The sequence below is a fragment of the Drosophila melanogaster genome, chromosome X (genome assembly GCF_000001215.4).
Source record: "Drosophila melanogaster chromosome X".
NCBI classification, from domain to species: Eukaryota; Metazoa; Arthropoda; class Insecta; order Diptera; family Drosophilidae; genus Drosophila; species Drosophila melanogaster.
The window spans coordinates 6078506-6103987 of record NC_004354.4 but is presented as its reverse complement, the minus strand read 5'-3'; the positions used below and the strand labels follow the sequence as shown (position 1 = coordinate 6103987).

At 48.0% G+C, this 25482-nt stretch overlaps 4 protein-coding genes and 1 non-coding gene across 9 annotated transcripts; 3 read left to right on the top strand and 2 right to left on the bottom strand.

Moving 5' to 3' along the window:
• Nucleotides 1-16: 16 nt before the first annotated feature.
• Nucleotides 17-12783, bottom strand: Nep1 (Neprilysin 1). 4 transcript variants are annotated; one of them, NM_001297997.1, is made up of 10 exons: nucleotides 12420-12783; nucleotides 11773-12355; nucleotides 7335-7936; nucleotides 4309-4407; nucleotides 2622-2749; nucleotides 2432-2549; nucleotides 1329-2335; nucleotides 1101-1263; nucleotides 716-1032; nucleotides 17-661 (listed from the first exon to the last, which is right to left on the bottom strand). In NM_001297997.1, exons 3-10 carry the CDS (start codon nucleotides 7777-7779, stop codon nucleotides 389-391), a joined length of 2550 nt encoding a protein of 849 aa, NP_001284926.1. In that variant the 5' UTR covers nucleotides 7780-7936; nucleotides 11773-12355; nucleotides 12420-12783; the 3' UTR covers nucleotides 17-388. The 4 variants fall into 4 exon arrangements, with proteins under 4 accessions (NP_001284926.1, NP_727065.1, NP_511056.2 ...); NM_167059.2 differs by lacking the exon at nucleotides 12420-12783 and having other exon boundaries at nucleotides 11909-12218; NM_078501.3 differs by lacking the exons at nucleotides 11773-12355; nucleotides 12420-12783 and adding an exon at nucleotides 9831-10119.
• Mipp2 (Multiple inositol polyphosphate phosphatase 2) lies at nucleotides 12517-21279 on the top strand. The gene is made up of 5 exons (NM_078500.4): nucleotides 12517-12871; nucleotides 13146-13579; nucleotides 19380-19765; nucleotides 19934-20134; nucleotides 20198-21279. Exons 1-5 carry the CDS (start codon nucleotides 12694-12696, stop codon nucleotides 20358-20360), a joined length of 1362 nt encoding a protein of 453 aa, NP_511055.1. The 5' UTR covers nucleotides 12517-12693; the 3' UTR covers nucleotides 20361-21279.
• On the bottom strand, nucleotides 13340-14110 carry asRNA:CR44959 (antisense RNA:CR44959). Its single transcript, NR_123810.1, has 2 exons — nucleotides 13870-14110; nucleotides 13340-13601 (listed from the first exon to the last, which is right to left on the bottom strand).
• raptor lies at nucleotides 13787-21354 on the top strand. 2 transcript variants are annotated; one of them, NM_001297995.1, is made up of 5 exons: nucleotides 13787-15716; nucleotides 15775-19197; nucleotides 19380-19765; nucleotides 19934-20134; nucleotides 20198-21354. In NM_001297995.1, the coding sequence occupies exons 1-3, from the start codon at nucleotides 14282-14284 to the stop codon at nucleotides 19385-19387; spliced, it is 4866 nt and encodes a 1621-aa protein (NP_001284924.1). In that variant the 5' UTR covers nucleotides 13787-14281; the 3' UTR covers nucleotides 19388-19765; nucleotides 19934-20134; nucleotides 20198-21354. The 2 variants fall into 2 exon arrangements, with proteins under 2 accessions (NP_001284924.1, NP_572294.2); NM_132066.2 differs by having other exon boundaries at nucleotides 20198-21329.
• Nucleotides 21355-22615: 1261 nt separating this feature from the next.
• Nucleotides 22616-25280, top strand: CG4660 (uncharacterized protein). Its single transcript, NM_132065.2, has 4 exons — nucleotides 22616-22646; nucleotides 23400-23651; nucleotides 24163-24377; nucleotides 24504-25280. Exons 2-4 carry the CDS (start codon nucleotides 23492-23494, stop codon nucleotides 24912-24914), a joined length of 786 nt encoding a protein of 261 aa, NP_572293.1. The 5' UTR covers nucleotides 22616-22646; nucleotides 23400-23491; the 3' UTR covers nucleotides 24915-25280.
• The last annotated feature ends 202 nt before the right edge of the window (nucleotides 25281-25482 follow it).

Genomic DNA, 25482 nt, shown 5'->3' with positions numbered 1-25482 from the left:
AAAAAACTTGCGGTTTCCGTACTTGTTCTTTATTCACGAATATAATGTCGGTAAGGAGGTGTGTGAAAAGTGCGGATCCGGGGCATTTTGTGGGCTACTCGGATAGCGCACTCGTGTACAACTACAAACACACTATAATTCTATATAGCCAGGTATAAAGTACATATGCATTGCAGCGCCATAATGAACGGAAAGTAAAACGAGGAAATACACAAAAAATTGGAACAGCCCAGATTGGCTGGTCGTCAATCTTATCGTCCTGGTTGGTAGGTTGGTTTGCTGTTGCCGCAGGTGATCTACAGTACTCGTATGGTGTATATCGATATGTAAATACTATATAGTATGCGATATAAATATATAAAAAAAAAACATCGACGGCCGCGGCGGACTACCACACGCTGCACTTTTCCGCCGGATTCATGGTGCTGCCCAGTGGGCATTTGTAGGCGCTGGCAAAGTCGCGAGAATTCGAAAGTGGTCCCAGGACACGAACGAATCCGGGCGAGTGGACCGCGGAGCGGATCTTGGTCAGAGCGTCCTCCGGCCGCATGGATCCGCACCAGATTTGGGCGTAGTTGAGAAAGAACAGCTGATCGTGGGTCATGTTCAGGCCGGGCAGCTGCTGCTCCCGCCCATGTAAGGTCTCCCATTTCTTGTAGGCCTGGAAGGGATGTAATTAGAGGGCTTGCGATTCACGGCATATAAATGGACTTACCCTGAAAGCCTGTTTTAGACCGCCGTTGTCGGCGATGTTCTCGCCCTGCGTCATCCGTCCGTCCATGAACATGTCCACCTCGTTAATCTTGTAGCGCGAGTACTGATCGATGACGCACTGCGTCCGTTCGCGAAAGGCCTCGATGGTGGCATTGTTCCACCACTGCATCATGTTGCCCTCCTTGTCGAACTGCCTGCCCTTGTCGTCGAATCCGTGGGTAATCTCGTGGCCAATGACCACTCCGATTCCGCCGTAATTCAAGGACTTGGGAAAGTGCTGGCTGTAGAATAGCGGCTGCAGGATGCCAGCAGGAAATACTAAGGTATGTAACGAATGCAAATGAGTAAGATATTCATCTTAGCAGGGGAATGACCTCCGGACCCACCTATATCGTTTTTATTCGGGTTGTAGAAGGCATTCACCACCGCCGGTTCGGTGGTCCACTTTTCCTTGTCCACCGGCTGGCGAAGAAGTCGCAGCATCTTCTCCGACTCCCATTGCAGAATGCTAAGGACATTGTTGATGAAGTTGTCGGGGACAATTGTTAGCTGTGGACAGATAATGCAGTTTAGGGACTCGAGATTGACGAAACTGTTAATCTATATATACCCACATTCACGTACTCCTGCTCCAGCTCGGTGGCATTGGTGAGCAGCTCCGGATAACCAATCCGCTCGTTCATCGAGTCCGCCTTCTCCTTGGCCACCGCCCGCGTCTCGTCGTCCATCCAATCGTTCTCGGCCAGAAGCTCGTTGAACGCCGCACGTATAGTGTGGATCATCTCGAGGGCCACCTCCTTGCTCTCCTGATTGAAGTTGTCCCGGATGAAGAGGGCTCCCACGGCGACACCCAGCTTCTTGTTAGTCCACTCGACGCACTGTGACCAGCGTGTCCTCTCCGACTGGATGCCCATTAGGATCTTGCGGAACTCCACCCGCTCACGCTGATACTCATCGATCATGTGTGACATCAAGGACATGACCAGGCGCCACAGCATATAGTTGTGCACCACACGGCGATCGGTGTGCGCCAGTATCTTGCCCATTTCGGTGAGATAGTGCAGCCCGTAGGTGACCAGCGGCTCGTCCTCCTGCAGGGGAATCCCCGGACCCAGAGCTGCCTGTAGATACTCCTGCCACTGCACCTCGGGCACCAGTTCCTGCAGCTCGGGCAGCAACATCTTACGATAGACCAGGCTAGTGTCATGACGATCCGCCTCCGGCAAGGAAACATTCACTAGCTGCGTCTCGAAGAGCACAACTTTCTCCAGTTCCGCGGCGGCGGTGGCCGGATCCGCTCCCAGGAGCAGCGCCACCTGTGTCATATACCGATGGTAGGCCCTTCGGTCGTTCGCACTGCTCTCCTTCAGGTAGTAGTCCCTCGAGGGCAGGGCATACTGCAGCTGGTCCATCTGCAGGATGTTCACCGAGCTGTTCTTGTCGTCGGCGCCCACGTACAGCTCGATCATCACCGGCTCGCTGTAGTTCAGTCGGAGCTGACCCATTAGCCGCTCCACGGAGAGATCCGCCGGCGGACTCCAGTTCCGCTCGATGACCGGCCAGCCGCCCAGGGATTGCAGTACCTGCTTGAGTCGACCCGTTCCGATTTTGCGGATTTGAGCTGAGAATGGGAAGTAGGAAAAATAGTTATTAATTCTAAAAAATTGCTAAAGACCCTCGTTGTTAAAAAGTGGTATTAATATAGAGTTAAACTTACGAATATCCATGCAGCTCTTGAAGAAGGTTTTGGCCTTTATGGTGGCTTTGTTGTCGCGTTCATCGATGGGTTCCTCCAGAACTGCGCGCAGGATAACCTGCTGCTGATCGGACAGGACCTGCGTGAAATTAGGATAAGCACTTAGAAAACCGAATCTTACGGAGGCATATCCCAATCTCGAAATAAATACCTCAAACGTGCTGATGGAGCTGCGGTCCTCGGGAATGGGATGCATCTTGTTCCACGTGCCGCACGCGTACTGGAAAAAGTCCTCGCAGGGATCGGAGTTGAGGTCCATGGCCGAGAGCAGGGAGGCGGCTGGATTTAGATAATTTTTGGTGTGTTAAACCCGGTTTTTTTGTGTGTTAAACTGAATACTGTATTCAGTGCAGTAAATCAAACGCAACCCGGTGGGAAACTCTTCAGCTGGAGTGCAATTAGTGCTTCAACCCGTTGAGGTCATAATTTATGCCTACTTTTGATCGCACCGGCCATAAACTTGGACCACAAATCATCACCGGAACTTTTGCGATAAGCGATAAGCAAAGTAGTTTTCACCACCGCAAAATTCACACACTTTTTTCCCCGATGCAACTTTTCGGTCACACAAAAGTTATGAATGAATGCGGAACTGAACTACCAAGGAGGAGCCATTTCCCGGGATAGACCTGCATTGTTCACTGGTCGTGCTGCCAATCCATAAATCAACGTCATTAAGCTGAATTTCATTATCTCGGAAAACTAAGTGCGAAACTCATTAGTGTGCCCCCCCCCCCCACCCCCACCTTCAAGATTTTTCTTACTTCTAGAAACGTCCTTGATTTATGCTGTAGCTACAAAGCCAAAGGATACTAGCTTGCCAGCAAAAATTGCATTCTGGAAATTTGAAGTTACCTGTCGGACTTAACACTCATTTGTCATCCACTTAAGCAATTTCCCTAATTCAATAACTTGAAGGCCAACAATCTGTCATTTCATTACTCGATTCCTCGAAGGTGTTATTATCTAGAGAATATGACAAATAGCCAAACCCCTTTTTTGCTTAGTTCAATTAAGCAACTGATTTGGGTTACCAATTAGGGTGAACCCCCGAAAAGTATGCTAAGTGGAGCACTCGAATCGATGGCATCGCCTGGTAATTGTGCCCATGTATATTTCAGGATATGCCCTGCAACTGGACAGGTGTATCTATATGCCAATCCCTCCAACCAACCAACTATCTATCCAACGAACTATCTATGTAGCTATACATTTCTGTGTCCGTGTATCTAACGGCATGCCAAGCAGTCAGTCAATCACTGTGGCAATTTCCTCGGCAAGTGACTTTGAGGTGTTGCTGGCTGCCCGCATTGCTCGACATAAGTGCATTTGGAATGGATGAATGGACATGTGGGTGAGCAGATGTTTTGGTCCCCATCGGCGGGCGAAATGAGCGCCATATCGCCATATCCCATATCGCACAAGCCCTCCAAACGGGCACTTAGCTATCTTAATAGCTGGTAAATAATTTACAACTCAAATAAAAAACCGCACATATTGGATGGTTGTATAAGGCCCTTACCCTTCGCTATTCCCCATCATTTAATTCATTTGATTGGCTGTAGTACAGTCGAGTTTCTTGCAGATGGATTATTCAATCTCTCTTATTTCTTTATATACGAAATATTCATAATGGACGTTTACGAAGATATCTGATTTGAACATAAGGGAGTTTTACTGTAGTCATTATAAGTATTGGATTATTAAAGCTATTCGGAATGTAATTTGTTTGTCCCAAGTGCAATTTGACTTCCCCTCACTTTGAAAACAGCGTTTTTGAACTACCTTATAGAAGAGACCCCAATATGTCAGCGATTTTTAATTGGATCTCAGCTTACCTGTTCTCACGCACTCCTGGGTCATGCAAATGTTATCCTGCCCCTCGTGGGCGGATCCCGAATCCTGGTTCCACCTGCCGTTCGGTCTGTCATCGTTGTCTGCAATTAAAGTTGGCGGATTTTTAGTACAGCACACGCGGCGTATGAGCAATGTGTTTTTATCATTTTGGTTTTAGTCGAAGAACTTATCAAGACAGCCAGCGATTCGCGGGCCACTCAACGAAATTGAATTTGAATTTCTCATTAAAAGAGGAGCAGGGAGCAGGCTCCTCCTCCTGTTCCTCATCCTCCACTGGTCTCTCATCCACATTCGGATCCACCTGCCCCCCCCCCTTCCATTCTTCTCTGCTGGCTTTATTAAATTAAAATAACGAAAAGCCAAGCTCGGTGGGTGAATTCCCTCGAACCCGCCCACTGGCCATCGATTGCCGCCTGGACAGGACACATGTTGCATGTCGTCCTTGTCGAGGCTGTCAATAAAAATGGGACGTTCGCCGGTTGGCTGGGGGAGGGGGGAAATTGGAAAGGTGGAGGCGCGTTGGAGATGGCAGCTTTAGTTATTAATTAAAGCGATTCAACCAAGCGAAGCGTCCACCCAGCTAACAACATTTCCCCATGGCGTTAATAGGTTTAAGTGGACCAGAGGAAGGTTCCATGTGGCATGTGGCAAGTGGCAAGTTGGCCAGCTGACCAGTTGGTAACTCGGGTTGAATGTCCAGGAGCTGCAGCAATTATGTTTCAGCAAGGGAAGTTTCATTATAATATGGACTCCATGTGAAAACGGCAAGGGAAAGGAAAGCAATCGATTTAGATAGCCATGAAATATTATCCCCTGGCTTATTCCCCTTTAATGCTTCAATATTGAGAGCAAGATCTAACCGAAATATTTCTGATTAATGGTTATTACATGACCATTAAAGCCCAAGTCCAATGCTTCTCTGCATTATTATTCTATTTATTCGGAATACAAGAATACAAGAATACTCCAGTGATCTTTAGTTGATATACCATTCCAAACAGCTTGGTATCAGCTAACTTTAAGTTCGAAGGGAGAAAATCGATGGACCGAAAGGGAAGTGGTGGAATGGAGTGGTGGAGTGGAAAGTGAAAAAGTGGGAAAGCGAGAAAAAAAATCATAGTCAAGGCCAAAGGCCTACCACAAGTTGCCGCTGGAAAATGCTGATGATGCCAATGATGACGATGATGATGATGCTGGGTATTTACGGAGATGCCGCCAATGAGATATTTTTAAATGGTTTTAAAAGGGGAATAGGCTTTGATGGTGCCGCTACCTCGATGAATGAATTTTTGGCGCAAAATATTGAAAACACGTTTTATCGTGGTAAATATAAACAGGATAATGGTCTGTGCTGTGGTGTGCGTGTGGCGCTTATGTGTGTGCATATTCAATTAGCATAAGGAGTTGAAGGAGGAGTACGCGATCGATGGGAACGGCCGTTAAAAAATTCATAGACATCCCTATCCAATGCCGATTGATTGCTTTTCGTTCGTACATCTTACTTGTTTTATTTTTTTCGGGCGCTCTTGTATTTGGTTATTTTTTTTTTCTTATTTTTTCTGTAATCGAGGGAGCAGCACATGAACATGTAAATTATCCCGGGACAGACATCCTTCCATGGAGCAGCCCGGTTCGCAGCTCCTGAATATTTCAGTTGCTTTGAATCGCATTATTCCATGTGCCACCGAACAACAAATGCAGAAGGGCGTCGAGTCTAGAGCACCACCCAATAAAAGCCACCCGCCCGACCAGCCGCACCACCACCCAACGATAACACAAGATAAGAACGGCTGGGGAGGACAGTGTAACTGGGGTCTCCAAAAAAGCGATTCTAGTGTGACATAAATAACAACTTTTTTATATGCTAATTTTGCTGGTTTTTTTTCTACGTAATAGGTAGCAGCAGGTAGCAGTAGGGAAATATAGCTCAATAATCTGTTTTCATTTTCAGTTCAGTTTGTGCATGTTTGCACCACTGTGGTGCGGGCAACTGGCGCACCACAAAAAGGCAGAATGAAGGAAGCGAGTGCCGTCATTGTTGTTGCTGCTCCCGCTGGTTGTTTGACATATTCTGTAATTGAATTTCAAACAAGGCGCATTACAACAGGCCAGGACGACCGAGGATAGGACAGAACGGAGATTACAACACCACGACGGACGGACGGACGGACGGCCACATCTACACCTACATACATACACGTGTATGTACAGGTCCAGGTCCACCAGTTCCAGTTTGCCAGTGTACCAGTGTACCAGTGTGGCAATGGCATCCTTTAGCCTGTTGCGCTCCATTCCCTGGGACAAGGAAATTGAGTTTTTGCTCCATTTGTTTGAGTCACTAGCGGCCAGGCGCTAAATTCAGTTAACATGCCTGGTTGGTGGCCAACCGAAGGAACAGAAAGGTGTGGGGGGGGTGTCAGCACGGGAATCAGGAGCACAGGATGTGCCTGTTGATTGACTGCTGACCCAGTTGCCAAGTTTCCACGTCCTGCCAACAGGTGAGGTGATCCCAACACTTAACACGTTTACTGCAGAGAAAAGCAATAATTTTCACCATTTTCTCAAAGTGAATTATCTGAGATTTTGAATAGTTTGCCAAGTATGATTGAGTGCTCGCCACGAAGAAACAGCCAATATCAAATTCGCCAGATTGTCATGTGTAATGTACTAATAATTCATGTTTCGAATAGGCGTAATTCCCATTCACACCTACCTATGCGTAGATTACATCTAATTCTGGGGCTTTTAAAATTCCACCATAAAAACGGGAAGTTTCGCCATGAAAACCACAATCAAACAGCAGCACATAGCTTTCGATAGAATGGTAGTAAATCGTGGGACAATGGAATTTAAACTGATAAGTAAAAAAAATACAAACTTCTGTCTGTCGAAGTGAATTAGATCTCTATTTCGGCATAGCCCAACTACATAGTATCTGGTATCTTCGATGTGGCTGAACCTTAGTTATACATATGTATATATTGTATTTCACGACCTTAACCCTTACCTGGCTCCAGGCGATACAGATGGCAACGCTGATGGACGCTGGCGAAGTAGATGGCCAGTGCCCCGATGGCCGCGCCCAGAACGGTAAAGGCGATGGCCAGGACGAGCAGGCGGCGCCGCTGCTGCGACTCCTTGAGCAGCCAGTCGCTGTGGCTGCCGGTGCCCGTTACCATGCCGGGATTGCCCTGCGCTGGATTTCCTCGCTGGATTCCCACGCCTCCGCTGCCGTCGGGCGCCAGGAAAACGACAGTGGGCAGCTTGTTCTGCTGCTGCTGCTGCTGTTGCTGCTGCATCTGATGTGGCGCCTGGTGCTGCACCTGTTGCTGTCCCAGGAGTGGCGACACCACCGTGGCACTCAGCTCCTCCAGCGGCGCATTCGCCTGCAGGTAGCCGTTATTTAGCGGCTTCTCCGCGGCCGCCGCTGTTGCCTCATGTTGCTGCGACATCTTCTACTATGGGGCGCCTGATTTGTGGACCGCTCAGCGATCGGCGGACAGGTGAAGCGGTGCAGCGGTGCGGCGTATCAGCGGTTCAGCGGACGGCGTACCGTTCGCAGTTAGAGAGACAGCGCCGGCGACGCTGGCAACATCAGCCTCGATGCCACTGGAAGAAATTATCAAGGTGAGCAATATTTCTAAATATTATTATTATCAGCTATCAAAGGATAGTTTTGATTTCTATGCTTATTCATATTATCTCTTATCAACGCGTTTCTCGCATGTTTGCTTTCACTGTAGGCGGGCTTTTCGTAAATTTATCAGATAGATGACTGGGTGAATTTTGAGACCAGACCGGCCAACACCGGATTCAACCAGATCTCTTCCACGATCGAAGCGTGGCCGATTCGTGCATCGAGTCCTCACTGTGGTTTTGCGTTGCCCAACAAAAAAAAAACGGGGGAGGATCGTTGGGGAAAGAACCGCAGAAGTTACAAGTACCGGCTTTTGAAGTTTTGACAAGTAATGATCTTCTGATATCATCTCCTTCGCATTGTTGTTGTTCTTGGATCGTTTTTTTTTGTTTCGTGATATGACCAAGTTGTGGTTGTTGTTGTTGCTGACTTTAGTAGGCAGTTGTTGTTTTTGTTGTTGTGACATGCGATCAGGGCCAACGTGTTTTACGCGCAATCGCAGCCGGCAACTCAGCAACTCAGCAGGGGATGCAAAGCCAAACAGTTTGTTGTGCCGCCGATTAAAGTAATCATTGGCTAAGAAGGCCCTTGAAAATGTAATCTTAAACCATTCTTATTTGAACCATAAATCCATTATTTAAAGCTTTGGTTGGATTGTAACCACAAGCCCAGCTCAACCAGTCTCTTCACATGGCAACAGATGGTAGAGATTGCTTTTTTATTTGGAAGAGATATTCCCCTAGAAGCACTGATTTGGGGTCACCTTTTCGAACAGAAGAGTATTATAAGCTTCATTTCTCGAGTGTAACATTAAATGAGCTGCCGAGTAAAATTAGTGTTAGTTTATGAGACTAGTAAACCTGTCAAATAAATGCTAAAAGGTCTTACGTAAATTCTAATGAGTATTTTAACAAGAAGTGGTAGAGAATACGCGTCTCATTATCTGAATATGATACATACAGGCAGCAGTTGGTTATGTCTTTTGTTCACAAAGTGATATGTGTATATATTCGGCACATGCGGCGACCTTACTTTCTAACCGATATTCACTGTGACTGGAAGCTCGGATTAATGCGCGGCAAATTTTGCAAAACTCGAAACTAGTTAACCCAGCTGCGAATGGGCAGCGACGTCGACGAAGGCAGCAGACTATATCGTCTATATACTGTCTCCAAGCCGATTCGATTTGATTTGATTTGATCTGATCTGATCCGATCCGATGGCAGATGACAGATCTCGAATGCCCATCGGAAATCCAGAGCCCAATATCGTGACGCTGTTGAATACTTAATATTCACAATATTCTCGGCTCGCGATCGTTTTGAAAATTGGGCGCTTCTGATGAGCCACGTGAAATTCGATACAGTCGCTGTATTATTTCGTATTTATTCTTTTTTTTTCACATGGGGAAGAAACTCGAACGGTGCGACACAAACTAAAATAAATTAATGCGACTGTCGTTAAATTCGCATCGTATTACCGCAGCTGGTTCACAAACTAAACAAAAACTTTGAAATTTATAATCGCACAGGCAAAAAAAAAATTGGTAATTCTGGCTGGCATTTAGGAAGAGGCTTATCTGCCTGAAAATTACCTAAGATCGTAGTTTCAGAATCATAATGTGAGTTCTTTAAAAATATATCTTTTGATTTCGAATATCGAATATCGCAAATATTCACTGCACAGAAAAAAATGTCTCAGTCCCGAAATTGGTCAATATTTCAGAACTGATATCGAAAACATGTTAAGTCCACAAAAAACTTGAATCCACATTTCACCGCTTAGTGTTGGGAATGCCTATCTTATTTTTTTCTGTGCACTTTCCGTTTTTTTGTTATAATTTTGTATAATATTTTAGTGCATTACTTTTTGTTGTGCTGCTTTATTGTTATTGTTGTACCGTTCTTGCTTATTTTGTTTTCACTATATTTTTTTTATTTTATTATTATTACTTATGTCTTTTACGACTTTCACTGCCTTTGATTTGATTGTTTGTTTGTTGTTTTGAATTTGCGTTTCGCCTGCGAGTGCGAATGGGCGGGCGCTAGTGTTGCGCTCTCTCTTCCTCTCACTCGCTGTTTTTAGTTAATATAATTCTTCTACTTTTATTTTTTTTTTGCCGCCAAACGCGCGAGGCGACTTTTCGATGCCAACTGAGCGTTCTCAACGCGTGTCCTTAGCTTTTAAGCAGTCGCTGTCGCGGTCGCCGTTGCTGCCGGCGTCGCAGTCGACGTAGTCGCCAGCAGCACTAACAACAAATTCAACCAAGTATTGCCAATGGAAGTGACACCCCAGAGGTGTATATTAAATTAATGCCAACTTGGTTACAGAGCCCCAAAACGAATAAAATAATATGGGGCCAGATGTCGCTCCCAGTTCTCTGGGCGAATTATGGATGGTCAAGCATTAAAGTTCAGCAACATCGCAGCGGAGACTTCCTCGGGAGATTTGGAGCAGATAGTTGAGTTGGGCCAATGCCATATGAAGTGGTCACAATCTCAAGAACACACAGGCGAGACAGGAGAATGAACGATTTCAATTCCCTTAACAGTATCCTTGAATTTTTATTGTTCTACTGAAGTTGTAGAAAATTGCATTGCTAGTTTAGTTTTTCAGTTAGTTTTTCCAAATTATTTTTAGTGGAAAATGTAGTACTTCCCGTTTCCAAGGATATCTGTAAGTTAGCCACCAATGGACGGTGCAGAATGGACAGACTATTTACCTGGCAGGTGGGTTCGATCTTCTGTTACCTTAACTCCAAGTCATTACTATGGCGGTACTACAGGTGCCGCTAATTTGGCACGTTCCACACACGAAGCGGTCTAATCGCGGTTCTGTTTTTTTTTTTCGGCTGTCTGCCCCAGCCAGTGTGACGCTGCAAGCCAATCATGAATGGCCAAAGCACCCAGCCCCTCAATCCCAGAGGAACCCAGAATCAAGAAAACCGGATAACCAAGCCAGCAAGCGATCCAGTGGCCATTGGCGTTGACATTGGCATTATCAGTGCGTGATCATCGTGTCATTGTCAATGGGCTTCGGACAGAAATATTAATTACCACCCAGTCCGATAAGTTGGGAGATTATAAAGCACTACCCCCGTCAAAAACCCCATCCACAGGCACAGCCCCCATCCAAAACAAAAGAAAAACACCCACATTTGTGTAATTACTTTGTGACACTTTTTTTTTTGGCCACTCGATGCGGCAGGTAATCGCGGAAATTGCGTTGCCCATTCGATTTCGCTGATTGATAGGATACCTGTCCACTGTCCACAAATTCTCAACCGATCATATATGGGCGGCTTGGTGGAATCTCGCCCGAAATTCGGTGGGGAGTGTGTGGATTCCCCCGCCCTTTAACGTAACCAAGCCACCCTCACCCTACGAACAAAGAAAAGCCATCATTTGATCGATTTTCGTTAGCTGATTGCCATCCTAGCTCACAAAAATAGATTGAAAGTTTCCAAACACGCGCTTTAAGCTCCAAAAAAAGAAATGGGCGCCCAACAGGTGGCGTGAATACACGGCGAGAAAAGTGGCGTGCTTTCAAGTTATCAACTAATTTAATTGGCCCAATAAATAAATAGCTAAACATGTTTACATAAAGATAATTTTTATGAGCTCAGGGCATCTGTCGTAAATGCTTAAATTACCATGCACATGCTTACTAGCATTTTATTATTTTCCCAGGCCAAGTCAATAAGTTAAGTTGATAGTAGCAGTAAGCAGTGATAAGAGGTTTTCAGTTAAAAAGTGCAAATGCACTAAAAGTCTAAAAATGAAAGGTGGCTTATAGAAAATTTAATTACTTTTCAGGCGCTTGATTTTTTCCAGTGCAGTAGCGTGTGTTCCTACCACAAATCAAAGTTAGGCACTTCCAATGTTCCGGCTCCTGCTCCCATACATAAATTCCCAAATGGACAACTACTCCCAGCTACCGGTTACCTGGAACTTTAGTTTTGGCGCAAAACTTTTGGCATGTGCGTTTCAGCTATTCCTTTTTTCACTATTGACATTTGCGGATTGTGGCTCCTTGGGCGCCATATGGCAGCCAAAAAGCAACGAGGAGAACCTCGATAAGCACAAATTTTAACCGAAACTCTTAGGAACAAAAACTGAGTGACCACACGAAACGAATTCAGGGGTGTTAATTATTTATTGCAATTTTAAGTTGTGTGTAAGTTTCTCGTTTTATTCTTGGACAGGATATTCAAAATGCTTCCCTTGCCAACGCTTATTCCTTTTGCGTGTTTGGCGTGCGACTAAACCATTTTTTAATCGCTTAGTTTGCCGGGCCGGTTAAAACAGAGCTTTTTGAGGCAGAAAGCTCGATTGGGCGAAGTGAACACTTGTTGAGTGGCAATGCGCTGATTTAGGCACCTGCAAATCTAACTAAATTTATTATAAAATAGTGTTAATAAAGCTTCCTGAAATGAGTAATCAACCAAGCACTTACAACTGATGCCATCGAAGATGCTATTTAAAAATACCGCCAACTGGCGGTGGAAACGGGTTTTTTTTGGCTGCCCCATGTGTTAGGGCTGCCAGCTGAGCTGATAGCCTTGCCACCTTGCGCGACTAGCACACTTGTCAATTTGTTTTTCTTTCGTGTTTATTATTTCCTAGATTTCTTTTGAGCTGGCATTTCGTTCTGTTTTTCACGTTTTAACCCCGTTTTTCGGTAAACCTCGTTTCTAATCTCGTGACAAGTTTTTCCACCGCCCGGAAAGATGCTAAGCCAATTTTACTGCTTGTTTTTGTTGCTCCTCCACTTCTTCGTGGGCGTGACGTTGTCTGAAGAGGGGGAGTGCCGCCGCCTTAATCGCGCAGATATCGAGGGCAGACTGTCCACAAAGACGCCCTACAGAGCGATCGCAAATTATGACGAAACGCCACCGAAATACGCCGGTTTGTATTTTTGTTGTTTTCTGTGTAACGCACCCACAGTAGGCACCCGCTTAGAAATACAAACATGTGTTGTGCCATGTGACAGTTAACAGCGCTCGCTTAATACAGTGAATTCATAATCATGAAAGCATATGGATTCTTTATTGATCATAAAACAGAGAATCGCTTTAGATTTGTTATTATACTATTACTAGTTTATTATTACCGATGCCTACTGCTAGCAAATGGCAATGGAACAGCTGATTTTTCTCTTTTAACCGTTTCACCCGACAAGGCTGCCATCCGACGCGAATTTGGACCATCATCCGACACGGAACTAGAAATCCTAGCGAATCCGTTATCCTTCAGGCGCAAAATCGACTATCAGAGATAAAGAAACGCATTCTGGATCAGACGAAGCCGCCGATCTGCACCGCTGAATTGGAAAAGCTGCGCCAATGGCACTGGATGCATCTGAATGCCACTGAAGATGAGAAATTACTGGTGGCCGAGGGTGAGGATGAGCTGATTGAGCTGGCGGAACGGATGCAGCGGCGATTTCCGGATCTACTTCCGGAGTTGTACAATCCGGAGTGGTACTACTTCAAGTATACTGCGACCCAGAGAACGCTGAAAAGTGCGGAAAGCTTCGCTACGGGTTTGTTCGGCCGTCATCGCATCCATACTGTACGATATCCGCCGCCTTTGCACGAGGATCCTGTTTTGCGGGTGAGCAGTCCTTTAGTTTTTTCTGTCAATGTAACCAAAACAAACTTTTGAATTACGCGCTACAAATGAGCTTGTAATGATCTGGCAACGCCATTCATTACAGCTAGGCCATTTCGCTGTTAGTTTATTATCGATATCAATGTTGTAAACCGCTTGCCAGCGTGCAATCGAAAAAATCATCGATTTTTGTTCCAGCTCTATTTTCTGCGCAATTCTTTTCGTATAATATAATTCGATTAAACATAAATAAATAAACCCAAGCGAAAGTAAATAAACCTGTTAATGCGCACCATCTTCCGTCGGAGATCGCTCGCTATAGTTGTACGGTTTTTATTTTGTCCCGGCATCGACCTAATCAGCCCAGGCGGCGTGTTTTCCCCGAGTTCTTTTTACCCGTTTTCGGGAAATGGTCCGCGATCCGTAGGCGGAAAACGTGGAGAAGAGGAACGTGGAAAGAAAAGCAGAAAAGCGCGGAGCGGAGCTGAGGAGGCGCTGGCGGTGGTGGAGGTGCGGAAAGTGCGAAAAGTGTTTGGGGTTATGTGCTAGAGTCCCCTCGGGGGGATTTTTAGCTGATTGAATCCGCGACCGAGACGTAATCGCTCCGGGAAATCGCTCGCATTGAGCTGCACCCTCTCCTCGGCAAACGGAAAAAGAAAAAAAGCAATACAGCGAGAAACGAGAGAAACAAAAAGCACGCAGAACATGACAAGTGCCGTTCGCGCTAAGTCCGCCGCTGCCGCAGTCGGCGTCGCAGTCGACGAAAGCAGCGGCAGCAGCAACGGCAGCGTCGCGGATCAAGAGGTGGCCTCCAGCAAGGAGGCCGTCCTGAGCGTCCTAATCCGCAAGAGATACGAGAAATATGTATTCGCCCCGTGGGACGATCCGATAATCTTGATAATGGAGCAACTGGAGCACATCGAGCACTGTCGATCCGCCGCCTTGGGGAACCAGGTGGCCATCGGCCGGGACCCATCTCAGGACGACTCTCTGAACGACCTGGGTAAGGTGATTAGCAACATGAGGCAGGACCAATCACTGGTACCAATCGTGAAGCACATCGAGCAAATATCCGACATTCAGGCCTCCAACGGCCAGGAACTGGCCTCCCTCGGTTCTTTGAGGGAGCTAATCCGGACTATCAGAAAGGAATGGCCCCGGGACGACTCTATCAAACTGCGGTTGAAGGAAATACAGATCCTGGGCATGCCGCCCGCTCGGAGCTTATGCTTCGGCGAGCGTATCCGCGACGACAGGTGCCCGCTCTCCCTGCAGACTAAAAGGCACAAGGAGCGCATCCAGGCCATGATGTACGAGAGACAGCCGTGGCGCATCCGCGAGCGCATGAAGACGGCAAGTGTGGCCCTGGTTCTGTGCCTCAACATCGGCGTGGATCCGCCGGACGTGGTCAAGATCCAACCCTGCTCACGGCTAGAGTGCTGGATAGATCCCAGCTCGGTGTCCCCGCCAAAGGCCATGGAACTCATTGGAAGCAACCTGCAGATGCAGTACGAACGCTGGCAGCCAAGGGCCCGGTACAAGAAGTGCAACGATCCCACCGTGGATGACGTTAAGAAGCTCTGCACCTCCCTACGCCGGAACGCCAAGGGGGAGCGCATACTCTTCCACTACAACGGACACGGAGTGCCCAAGCCCACAGCCAACGGGGAGATCTGGGTGTTCAACAAGACCTTCACGCAGTACATCCCCCTGAGCATATTCGAGCTTATCACTTGGATGTCAGCGCCCTCCATCTACGTGTATGACTGCTCCAACGCCGGGATCATCATCAATTCGTTTCAGCCATACGCTAAACAGCACGAGGAAGAACTAGGGAAGGCGCTGGCCGCCGCCCAGCAGAGGGGTGGTGTCCAACAGTTAGTGGGCGGCTCTGGTGGTGCCGCCAACGTAGCCGCCAACCAGGTGCAGTTAACCAACCAGATGGTCAGTTACAAGAACTGTATACACCTGGCTGCCTGTGCTGCAAACGAGATTCTTCCGATGAATGCACAGCTGCCGGCGGATCTTTTCACCAGCTGTCTGACAACACCCATTAACATAGCGCTCAAGTGGTACGCCATGCAAGAAAAGCTGGGCATGGTACCGCGTATTCAGAGCGAACTGATCGACAAGATTCCAGGTAAGGTTATACCTTTACTCACCCAGGGAATGCTGTTAACCATTAAATTCTATCGCAGGCAAGGTCAACGACCGGCGCACTATGATGGGTGAGCTTAACTGGATCTTCACCGCCATTACGGACACGATAGCATGGAACACACTTCCTCGCGAGCTCTTTCAGCGCCTGTTTCGCCAGGATCTGCTGGTGGCCAGCTTGTTCCGCAATTTCCTGTTGGCCGAGCGCATTCTGCGAAGCCACGACTGCACACCAGTTTCCCTGCCTGCCCTGCCGCCTTGTTATCGCCATCCGATGTGGAAGGCCTGGGATCTGGTGGTAGATTTGGCTCTACAGCAGCTGCCGGAGATTCTCGATCACAATGCGCCGTACCGCCAGCTGCCATTCTTCGAGCACCAGCTCACGGCCTTCCAGGTTTGGCTGGACAGCGAATCGGAGTCGAGAACGCCACCGGAACAGCTGCCCATTGTGCTGCAGGTCCTACTGTCGCAGGTGCACCGTCTGAGGGCCTTGGAGCTGCTGGCTCGCTTTCTGGATCTTGGTCCGTGGGCCGTTAATCTCGCCCTGGGCGTGGGCATCTTTCCATACGTGCTTAAACTGCTGCAGAGTTCTACGCGCGAACTGCGACCCGTTTTGGTGTTCATTTGGGCCAAGATCCTGGCCGTGGATCCCAGCTGCCAGGTGGATCTGGTCAAGGAATACAAGTACTTCCTCTCCGTGCTGCAGGACACCTCCGTTTCCAAGGAGCACCGTACACTGTCCGCCTTTGTATTGTCCTCCATAGTGCACAACTTCCTGCTGGGACAGACGAGCGCGCTTCAAGGTCCCCTACTGTCTATTTGCCTTGAGCAGTTGAACGACGGAAGTTGGCTGCTGCGCCAGTGGCTAGCCATCTGTCTGGGCATGCTGTGGCAGAACTTTGAGAAGGCGCGTTGGTCGGGAGCACGCGACCTGGCGCACGAGAAGCTGTACGTACTGCTGCGGGACTCGATACCGGAAGTGAGAGCCGCTGCCGTCTTCGCCTTAGGCACATTTATTAGCTCCGTGACGGATCGTAGCGAGGAACAGGCCAATAATATCGATCGCATCATTGCCATTACCATGCTCGAAACCGTCGGCGAGGATATGTCGCCGCTGGTCCGCATGGAGCTGGCCGCCGCCCTGCAATGGATGGTGGTGCTCTTCGAGTCACAGTTCGTGGCAGTATATCTAACTGAACACATGCGCGGTCACGTCTCCGCCGCCTCGTTCGTGATGTGCCCCGATCCCCGGGATCTGACGTCTTCCACGCACAGCCTGGAGCGTCATGTGACCATTCGCAGGGGAGCCAGCTCCAGCTCCATATCCAACATGGGTGGTGCGTCAATAAGCTCGGGAACAGGATCATCCAGCAACCCTTTGGGTCGCTCGAAGAGTGGTTCTGGCAGTTCGGGTGGAAGAGGAGCAGCCGGAGCTGCGGGTGGTACTAACAGCATACCCTTTCAGTCAATCTTTACCAAGCTCTGGCTGGGCATCTGCAATCTGGCCCAGGATCCGTTTCCTCGTGTAGCGGCCATTGCCCAGGAGATTGTTGAACATGTGAGGGACACGGCACTGTGTCCCATCATGGCCGCAAAGGAAGCCACCATGGCCAATGCCTCGGAGAAATGCAGCAGTCTAAGTGTTAGCCTCCCGCCCAGCCCAAATACAAGAGTTAATTACTTGGGCGGTGGCGGTGCACCAGGAGGAGCTGGCGCGACTGCAGAATCACCGCCCGTCGGAGCAGCTGCCTCGGGCGCCAGTCACTGGGCACAAAAGCTACGACTATCGGGCAGTGGAGCCTGCATGGGTGCTGGAGATCCTCAAACCATTCTGCAGCGCAAGCTGCGCACCAGCTCCATTAACGATGAGACGGACAGCGGACCAGGGTACTCCAGAGGAGTTGCGGGTGCCGGAACTGGTCTGGGACTGCCCAGTGGACCGAGGGAGAGCACCCATTCGGCGCGGAGCAGCGGCAGCGAGAGCAATCATTACCTGGAGCCAGGACACAGCCTCACGCCCATTGTCCTGACCGAATTCATACCCTGGGCCATTTCCTATTTCACACGGCCCGGCAAGGAGCGCTACAGCAGCGCCGAGGGATCGGCAGAGGAGGGGCGCCAGCGCTTCCCAGTGGACCGAAACTCAGCGGAGCTGCGACGCAGGAGGTTGCGCTTCCTGAGGAACGATTTCGTACGCCGACATGCCGGCCGAAAGCACCAGGAGCTGATCGATCCGTACGGCTTCGATGTGTGCGTATGGAACCGGAAGACACAGTTCACGCCTTCCATCGTGAAGCTGCTGCCTTACGAGCCGCAGATTGCAGTGGCCTACAGGGAGAAGGTTCTGGTGTACGACTTTCAGTACAATTCGGTACGCACATACGGCGCCGAGTCTCTTGGCGGCAACTTCACTGGCTATAGTTCCGGTTACGGATCAGGTTCCGGATCATCTTCATCGCTGAATGGCAGCACTCCGCGAAAGTCGGGCGCACATACAAGTGGAGGAGGTGGAGGTGGATTTTCCGCCGCCCCCTTTGCCCGCGTTAGCAGCATCGAGTTTATCAATGCCCAGGATATGGCGCTCAACTTGGTGGCACACGAAGACGGAGTGGTGCGCGTCTGGCAATCCTCGCCGCCGGCCAGCTCTGCCACCTCCGAGGATACCCCGAGCAAAGCCCGATTAGTGACGGCTTGGACAGCTCTGGGCCAGGTTAACCAACACAACCACCGTCAGCGCAGCGTGGCTTCCGGCGGGAGCATTGGCAAGGGCGCGGACGCATCGGGACTGTCGAGCGCAGCAATTGGCTCGGGAGGCATTGTGACCGCATGGCAGCAATGCAGCCAGCACCTCGTGATAGGCGGCGGTGGCTGCCGATTTATCCGCATTTGGGACGTGGAAAGGGAACTGAAACTGGCAGATATTCCATTGGGTCGCAGCGAAACCTGCGCCCGGGTGCTGTCACCCTACCTGCCCAACATGCGTTCCGATGTGATCCTCGCCGGCTGCGACGACGGCAGTGTGCGACTGTTTGACAAGCGTTGTGCGCCGCAGGACGCCGGGATCTCCGTTTATCGACGACACAGTGCCCCCATCCTCCACGCCAGCCTGCGGGCAAACGGACTGGTGCTGGTCTCCGGCTGCACCGAAGGTCGGATCAGTGTGGCGGACATGCGGGGAAGCCAGTCCTCCATTAACCCCTTCGATGTTGTGTACGAGTGGGACGCCGGTGGCGATGTGACGGCCATAACCAGCCACCAGTTGGAGGACACGGTGGCCTGCGGCAATGCCTCCAAGATCGTGATCTACTCGCTGGACGGACGGCAGCAGAAGGTGCTGCGGACGAACGAGGGTTTCATTGGTCCCAAGATCGGTCACCCCACGTATCTGTATTTTCACCCATACAAAGCCCAGCTTGCGGTGGGCTTCGTGGACAATACAGTGGCCATATACAGCCCCACCCCAGGTAGAGAACAATCTTAAAAAATATGACGACAGGATTTTCGTCTATAAGAATATATCAAGAATAAGAAGGCAGTAAATACCAAGAAAAGTTTGTTGTTAGTAATAGTGATGAGTAATAGAGATATATCCTAGCGTTCTACTTTATTAACATTTCATAACATGTATATTCATCTATCTTTGCAGTTCTATAAGGGCTGTGGAAAGTGGAAAACTGACGTCGATAAGAATCCCGAAACCTTGGTCAACGCACGCAGGTTCCTTGCAGAGCCGCAGATGCAGTCAGCAGTGGAGCAGGTACGGAGCAGCACCCGGCTACCAGATCTTCAGCCGGAGGACGTTCAGCTTATGTACACGGTGTGCGCTTTCGAGACGGCCTGGCATCGCCCACGTCACGACTCCGGCTCGAAATCTTCATACGAATCCGTGTGGTGTAACTTCTTTGATGTGGCCGCCTTGGAGGCGCTGGAATTCTTCGAGGATCTTGAGTACTATTGGAACGATGGCTACGGCTACGAACTGACTCATCGCATTGCCTGTCCAGCAATCGCAGATATGTTTGCGGCCATTAGGTGAGTGTATTATACGGCAAAAAGTCTAGAAAGTAGATGCCAATCGTATCTGGTTTCTTATACATAGTCTAATGTAAAGAACTAAATCTTCCAGATTAAAATATAATAAATATCTGGTTTTAATTATTTCTTCAACTGTTTCTAATATAATCATCATTTATGTTGCAGTTCCTCTGAGGAGACACGGCAGCGACGGGCCAACGCCACGCTGTACTTCACGCACTCGGGTACGCTTCTCAAATTGCTGGCCCACCTGGGATTGGCCCGGGACAATAAGCCGCTGACGCACAAACACTTTGCCAGCGAGCGTCTTTGGCGCACAAGCCAGATTGACGCGTTCGCGACCAACTTGGCCTTCCTACGTTACGAGTAAGTTATTGAGCACAACTTACGCAAAATGTAAGTCATCTAATGGCCAATTCTCATCTGCAGCTGCGACAAGGGGAATCCGCAAGTCCTGGTGCTGCACCAGGAGCGAGTGGTGCGCCTGCCCGGCTGCCCGCAGGACAAGGATCTCTGTCCGCTGGCCACGCTGCGTCGGATTTACGCCAATAGCGTGGACCACTGCGACCGCGAGAAGATGTGCCGAGTGTAGGTCGGCTAAGCATGGAGCACATTCGGAATGGAGCTGCTGGATGGATTGTTTGATTGTATTTTGTGGCTTTGCTGCCCTGCCACTAATTGACCTCGGGAAAAGGGATTCGTCGGAAAGTTTAGGATACAACTGATATAGAGATAATGTTAGGAATGGAAAAGATTCGAAGGAACTGGAGTTCAACAATGATCAGATTAGGATTAGGACTAGTTTTGTAAGTGATGAGCGGCGGAGAGCGGAAATTTATGTGTTGACCAAGTGGCGAGTCGAATTCTGTGTGTTTTGTATGCCTTATTAATCAATGTGGACCATCCACTCCAGCACTAAAGAACTTCGAACAGGAGCGCATGATATAGAGCGAGACGGAGATGGAGAGTGGAAAGAGAAAGGGATGGATGGCTTTATAGACTTTAGTCTATAAATACCCTGGAAGGCGCTCGAAATGCTGTTAAGATTTAAACAATATCTCTTGGGTTACATTTCTTTTGTTATTCGGTTAATCATGCTATACGCATAGCCTAATCCTTATCCCAACGCCAAATGGCAACGCATACTGTACATATATAAATACTTGATGTATAAGATAATTAACTATAGTTATATTTATCCAACACAACACACACATATATACATAAACACAATCGTAGTTGTAGTATGCCTCTATTCTAATCGATCCTTCGCCCCCAAAAGGAAACGTTCGTTGTGCTAACTTGTGTTGTATACCTATAAACGAGACAGAATATATATATTTGATAAGGCAAGGATATGGAACAAATGTTGGGTTCCTACATAACTTTGTACATAACACTTACGACCTTAATTACTTTTGTCTAATTTTGTTTGTCCTGTCGGAAAGCCCAACAACAAAACCAACCGCAGTAACAACCAATAAACTAACGAAATTTCTAGTTTAAAGCTTAACTCGCTTGGACTTTTCAATTTGTTTAAGCTGAAAATAAAGAAAAACTGAAAAATCAATGCGCACCTATGATCGAATGAGTTGGCTATTTGGCAGGCTTTTAAATAGTTTCTTCGATTTTTTCCCCCATTGTTTTTATTTTTATGGGTGCAAACTTCCCGTATTTGCTCAACGTGTGCCCTCCTAGTGTTTACAGCCAGCTAATTTGTGTTGCCGGTCGAGAGGGCCACATATGTATGTATATTACGTGTAGTATACTTTACCCGAGTTAGCGGAACAAAGGCCATCTCTGCGCATCCGAGAGTGGAGTCCCGAGGTGTGGGTGTGTTAATGGGGGCTACGACAGATGTTACCCGATCGACGCCACGATATCAAGTGTGATTATTCGTGGCACTTGCGTTTCGCATCTAACTGGATGCTTGATCTCAGTTTATTTGCCCATTTGGGCCCGGCTAAGAGGAAGCATCTGATTTCTGGCTCAAGAACTTCGAGTTCGTTTGGCAGTGCAGTTTATTGTGCAGTCTTGAGATATTAAGCCATAAAGACGTCATAGCTACCCTTTACTATAACTTTTTTTTTTTACTTTTCTATGAAAAGTTACAATACGGACGAAGATACTATTAAAAATTATAGCCAATCAATCAAATATTTATTTTTGCACAAAGTGGAAACCGGATTTTTTGTTGCAAATGTGTATAATAGGTATATGCAATTGCAGCCACCTAATTACAGTTAATTGGGAATATTCAAGCATTAAATTTACTTATAATATGCTGTGCTTAATTGTGGAGAAGTAATAATTAACACCTAGTTGAAGGTGCAGTCCCTCGATTTTTGCCTTAATCACCGATCATTTTTTTTTTTTTTTTAGCTTGGTTGTTCTAAAAATGTGATACAATGTTATATACCCCTGTTTTCTGTCAGAACCTTTTATAACCATCATAAAGATGTCGAATATATTGCCAAAGATTTATGTACATCATGAGCTACCGAAAGTAGGTAGAAAGACACCTGATATCATAGCCAACTCCACATCACCTGCAATGCAACATCATATCGATGCCGGTGGATCTGGCATACCAAAGTGCTCTATGGTACCCAGTACTTTTTGCGGGCATCACGGGGTGCTGGGTGGAATGGACCGAGACCGGGACCGGCAACAGGTTCAACCCTTAGCCAGCGAAGCTTTTGTGGTCGAAAGCTGCGAGGACGTCAGCTGAGAGCGGCGAGTGCTGCGGGAGCTGCGCAGGCGTCGACTGCGACCGCGACGGAGGCGGCGACTGAGGCTGCGGCGGACTTTCCGCCAGCGGACGGATTTGGATTTGGCCAAAAAGGCGATTCAGTCTCAGTGCGCTGTTGTCGCTGCGGTAGGCGCTTCGCTAGCATGTTTTTTTTTTTTTTTGCATTTTGGCTAGGTTTTTGGTCTTGAGCATTTTCGAATAAAACAACACCTTTTTGCTGGCCATTTTTTTTTTCGTTTGTTTTTTGTTTCGTGTGCCTTCCTGTAATTTAATAATGTGCGGTGTGTGGTGCGCGTGCTAGTGGTTTTTCCTGTTATTGGAAAATATCGAAAATGAATTCGGGACGGGTGGGCAGAGCGCGGAGTATCGAAAGTGGCCGGGTGGCCTGATGTCCCGTCGTCCGAATGTCCTGGCCATGAATCGAGCGACGAATCAACAAATTAGGGGTTGTCCTGGTCGCGCGCGAGTGTTTTCCACAGTGTCTGTGTGTGTCTGGTACACAGGAACGATTCGGGGATGCCTTTTAAAGGATTTTAAATAATAATAAGAATGGAATTATAGCCTAAATGTCATTTTCTTTATGTGGTTAGCGTGCGTGTGTATTTGTGTGTGTGTGTGAATCACCTGCTGGTGAAAACATGACCTAATTTCGTTCAGCATCTTGGCCAGCTTAGTCAGGACCAGAACCTAACCCACGCTTAGAAAACCACCCCCGGAACCTTAACCCTCGAACGCCCGACGCTGATTGTCTCACCCTTAACCCTTAGTCGAGCACTTGCCTGGCTTCCTGCTTCCGCATTCTAATTAGATTGCAATCATTTCACAATTTGATTGCCAGCCGCCTTGATGAACCCCCCACATACCACTTACCACTTGCAGTGCCCCCCAGCCCCACGGACCACGCCCCCCAGCCAGTCCGCCCACCAAACTGTCAGCCTGCCAATCTGCCAGTCCGCCGACCTGCCATCGGAATGGAGCAGCTGTGCTACCTGGCGCTGAGCGTCCTTCTGGCCATCATCGTGGTCTACGGACTCCTGGAGCTCCACTACTTCCTGCGCATGTGCCTCTGTGTTTTGCTCGCCCGGTTTGTGAAGAGGCGATGCCACATCCTGGACACCACCACGGTTAACGGTGCGTACTTCATGTCGATTATCCTCGATCCTGTGTCCTTGAAACATTACCATCCTGCATTTGTCCAGCACAGAAAGAATAATTCTCTAAATACTCAAGATGGTTATGAATGGAACCTCTGAGCTCATAAATAATAAATGAAATATATATTTGTTTATCTTATAAAAAAATTTAGATATATTAATAGCTTTAAAGTAATTACGTAAAAGTACACTGTTCCTGAAACGAGTAGACTAATTACGTTTGAGTGCCATCAAGATGGCTACAGAGGCTATCACTCATACGCAGTGTTGGCTTAACTCAAATGGCTGGTTGAAGTTTATTTACCATTTGAAAGCAATTATTTGTTTTAGAGTTCCAGGTTGCCATGGTACTATAGCTATTGGTCGTGTTATTATGGCTTAACAATAAAAATATCTATGACCATGATATGATACTAATGATATTCATCCGAAGTTGAAGAAACGTAATCCCCTTTTAATATTTCAATATTTTCTCACACCTATTTAAGGTCTCTGCCTCACCAACGATGTGGACACTTTGTTGTACCACATGAACAACGCTCGCTACTTCCGCGAGCTGGACTTCGCCCGCGTGGACTTTTACGAACGGACCAACCTGTACCGCACCATCACGGGAATGGGCGGTTCCGTTTTCCAGGGGGCGGCCACCATACGCTACCGTCGCTTCATCCGCCCCTTTCACCGCTTTAACATTATTTCGCGGGTAAGTATACAAACCATAAAAAAAAACCCAATTCATACTAAGATTTATTTGTTCAAAAGCAATATAAAAATATATAAGAAAAATATACTTAAGGTATCGCATTTCTAAACGCCTATTTCCTTTCAGATTATTTACTGGGACGAGCAGTCACTCTTCATGGAGCACCGCTTTGTGCGTCCATCGGACAAGTTCGTGCACTGCATCGCCATCTGCCGGCAGCGGGTGATCGACGTGTCCATGGAGGCGGTGATGTCGGAGCTACTGCCCAGGACCTCCTCCAACGGATTCCGGGCGACGGTGCTGACCTCGCTGGCTGCTCCGTCGCCGGCAGCTGGTGGCATAAGCAATCCCGCGATGGACACTTCGCTGGCGGAGAACGGACATGGGACGACGAGCGGTGGAGCGGCGGGCACGGGTGCCACGGCCAGCGCGACCGCGGCGCACTGCTTGAAGCTGAAGCCCTCGCTGCCGCCGGAGTTGGCCAAGTGGATCGAGTACAACGATATGTCGAGCAAGAATCTACGCAGTGGCTGCTGACTGGAATCGTTGGAGTCGCCGGAAGCGGATGCGCAACCGGAAACGGAAACGCCCATTATTACATGTTTTTTTTTTCTTGTCTCGCGTGCTTGTGTGTGTGAGTGTGCGTGCTAAAGTGTGCTAATGTTTAATGTCTAAGTGTGCACGTGAAATGTTTGTATTGTAAGCTATGTAAGGGTCTGTAAAACAAATAAGAAAAGCCCGCCCTCTTTTGGCCTTAACTAATGTATTGTATAATTACCCAGAGATCAGACACGCCCCCCCGAATAATGAACTAGAAATACAAACAAAACTCCTTGGTAGTCCACAGTGTGTAAGCTATGATGTACAATGATTGTTTAGTAAATGAACAAACCTAATGTGAATAATGATGAGCTATGTATATATTCTTGGGCTTTGGCGCCTAAAGGCAGGCTACACTTTGCTACCAATTAAGCAATTGGTGCACGGCTTATGGGTAATCTTGTTTACATTCACGATTAAGCCGTGCTAAAACCCATTGGTAAATATTGTGTTTAGATACAAAATCACCTGCTTAGGACTAGTGAGTATACCCCCTCTTGAACTT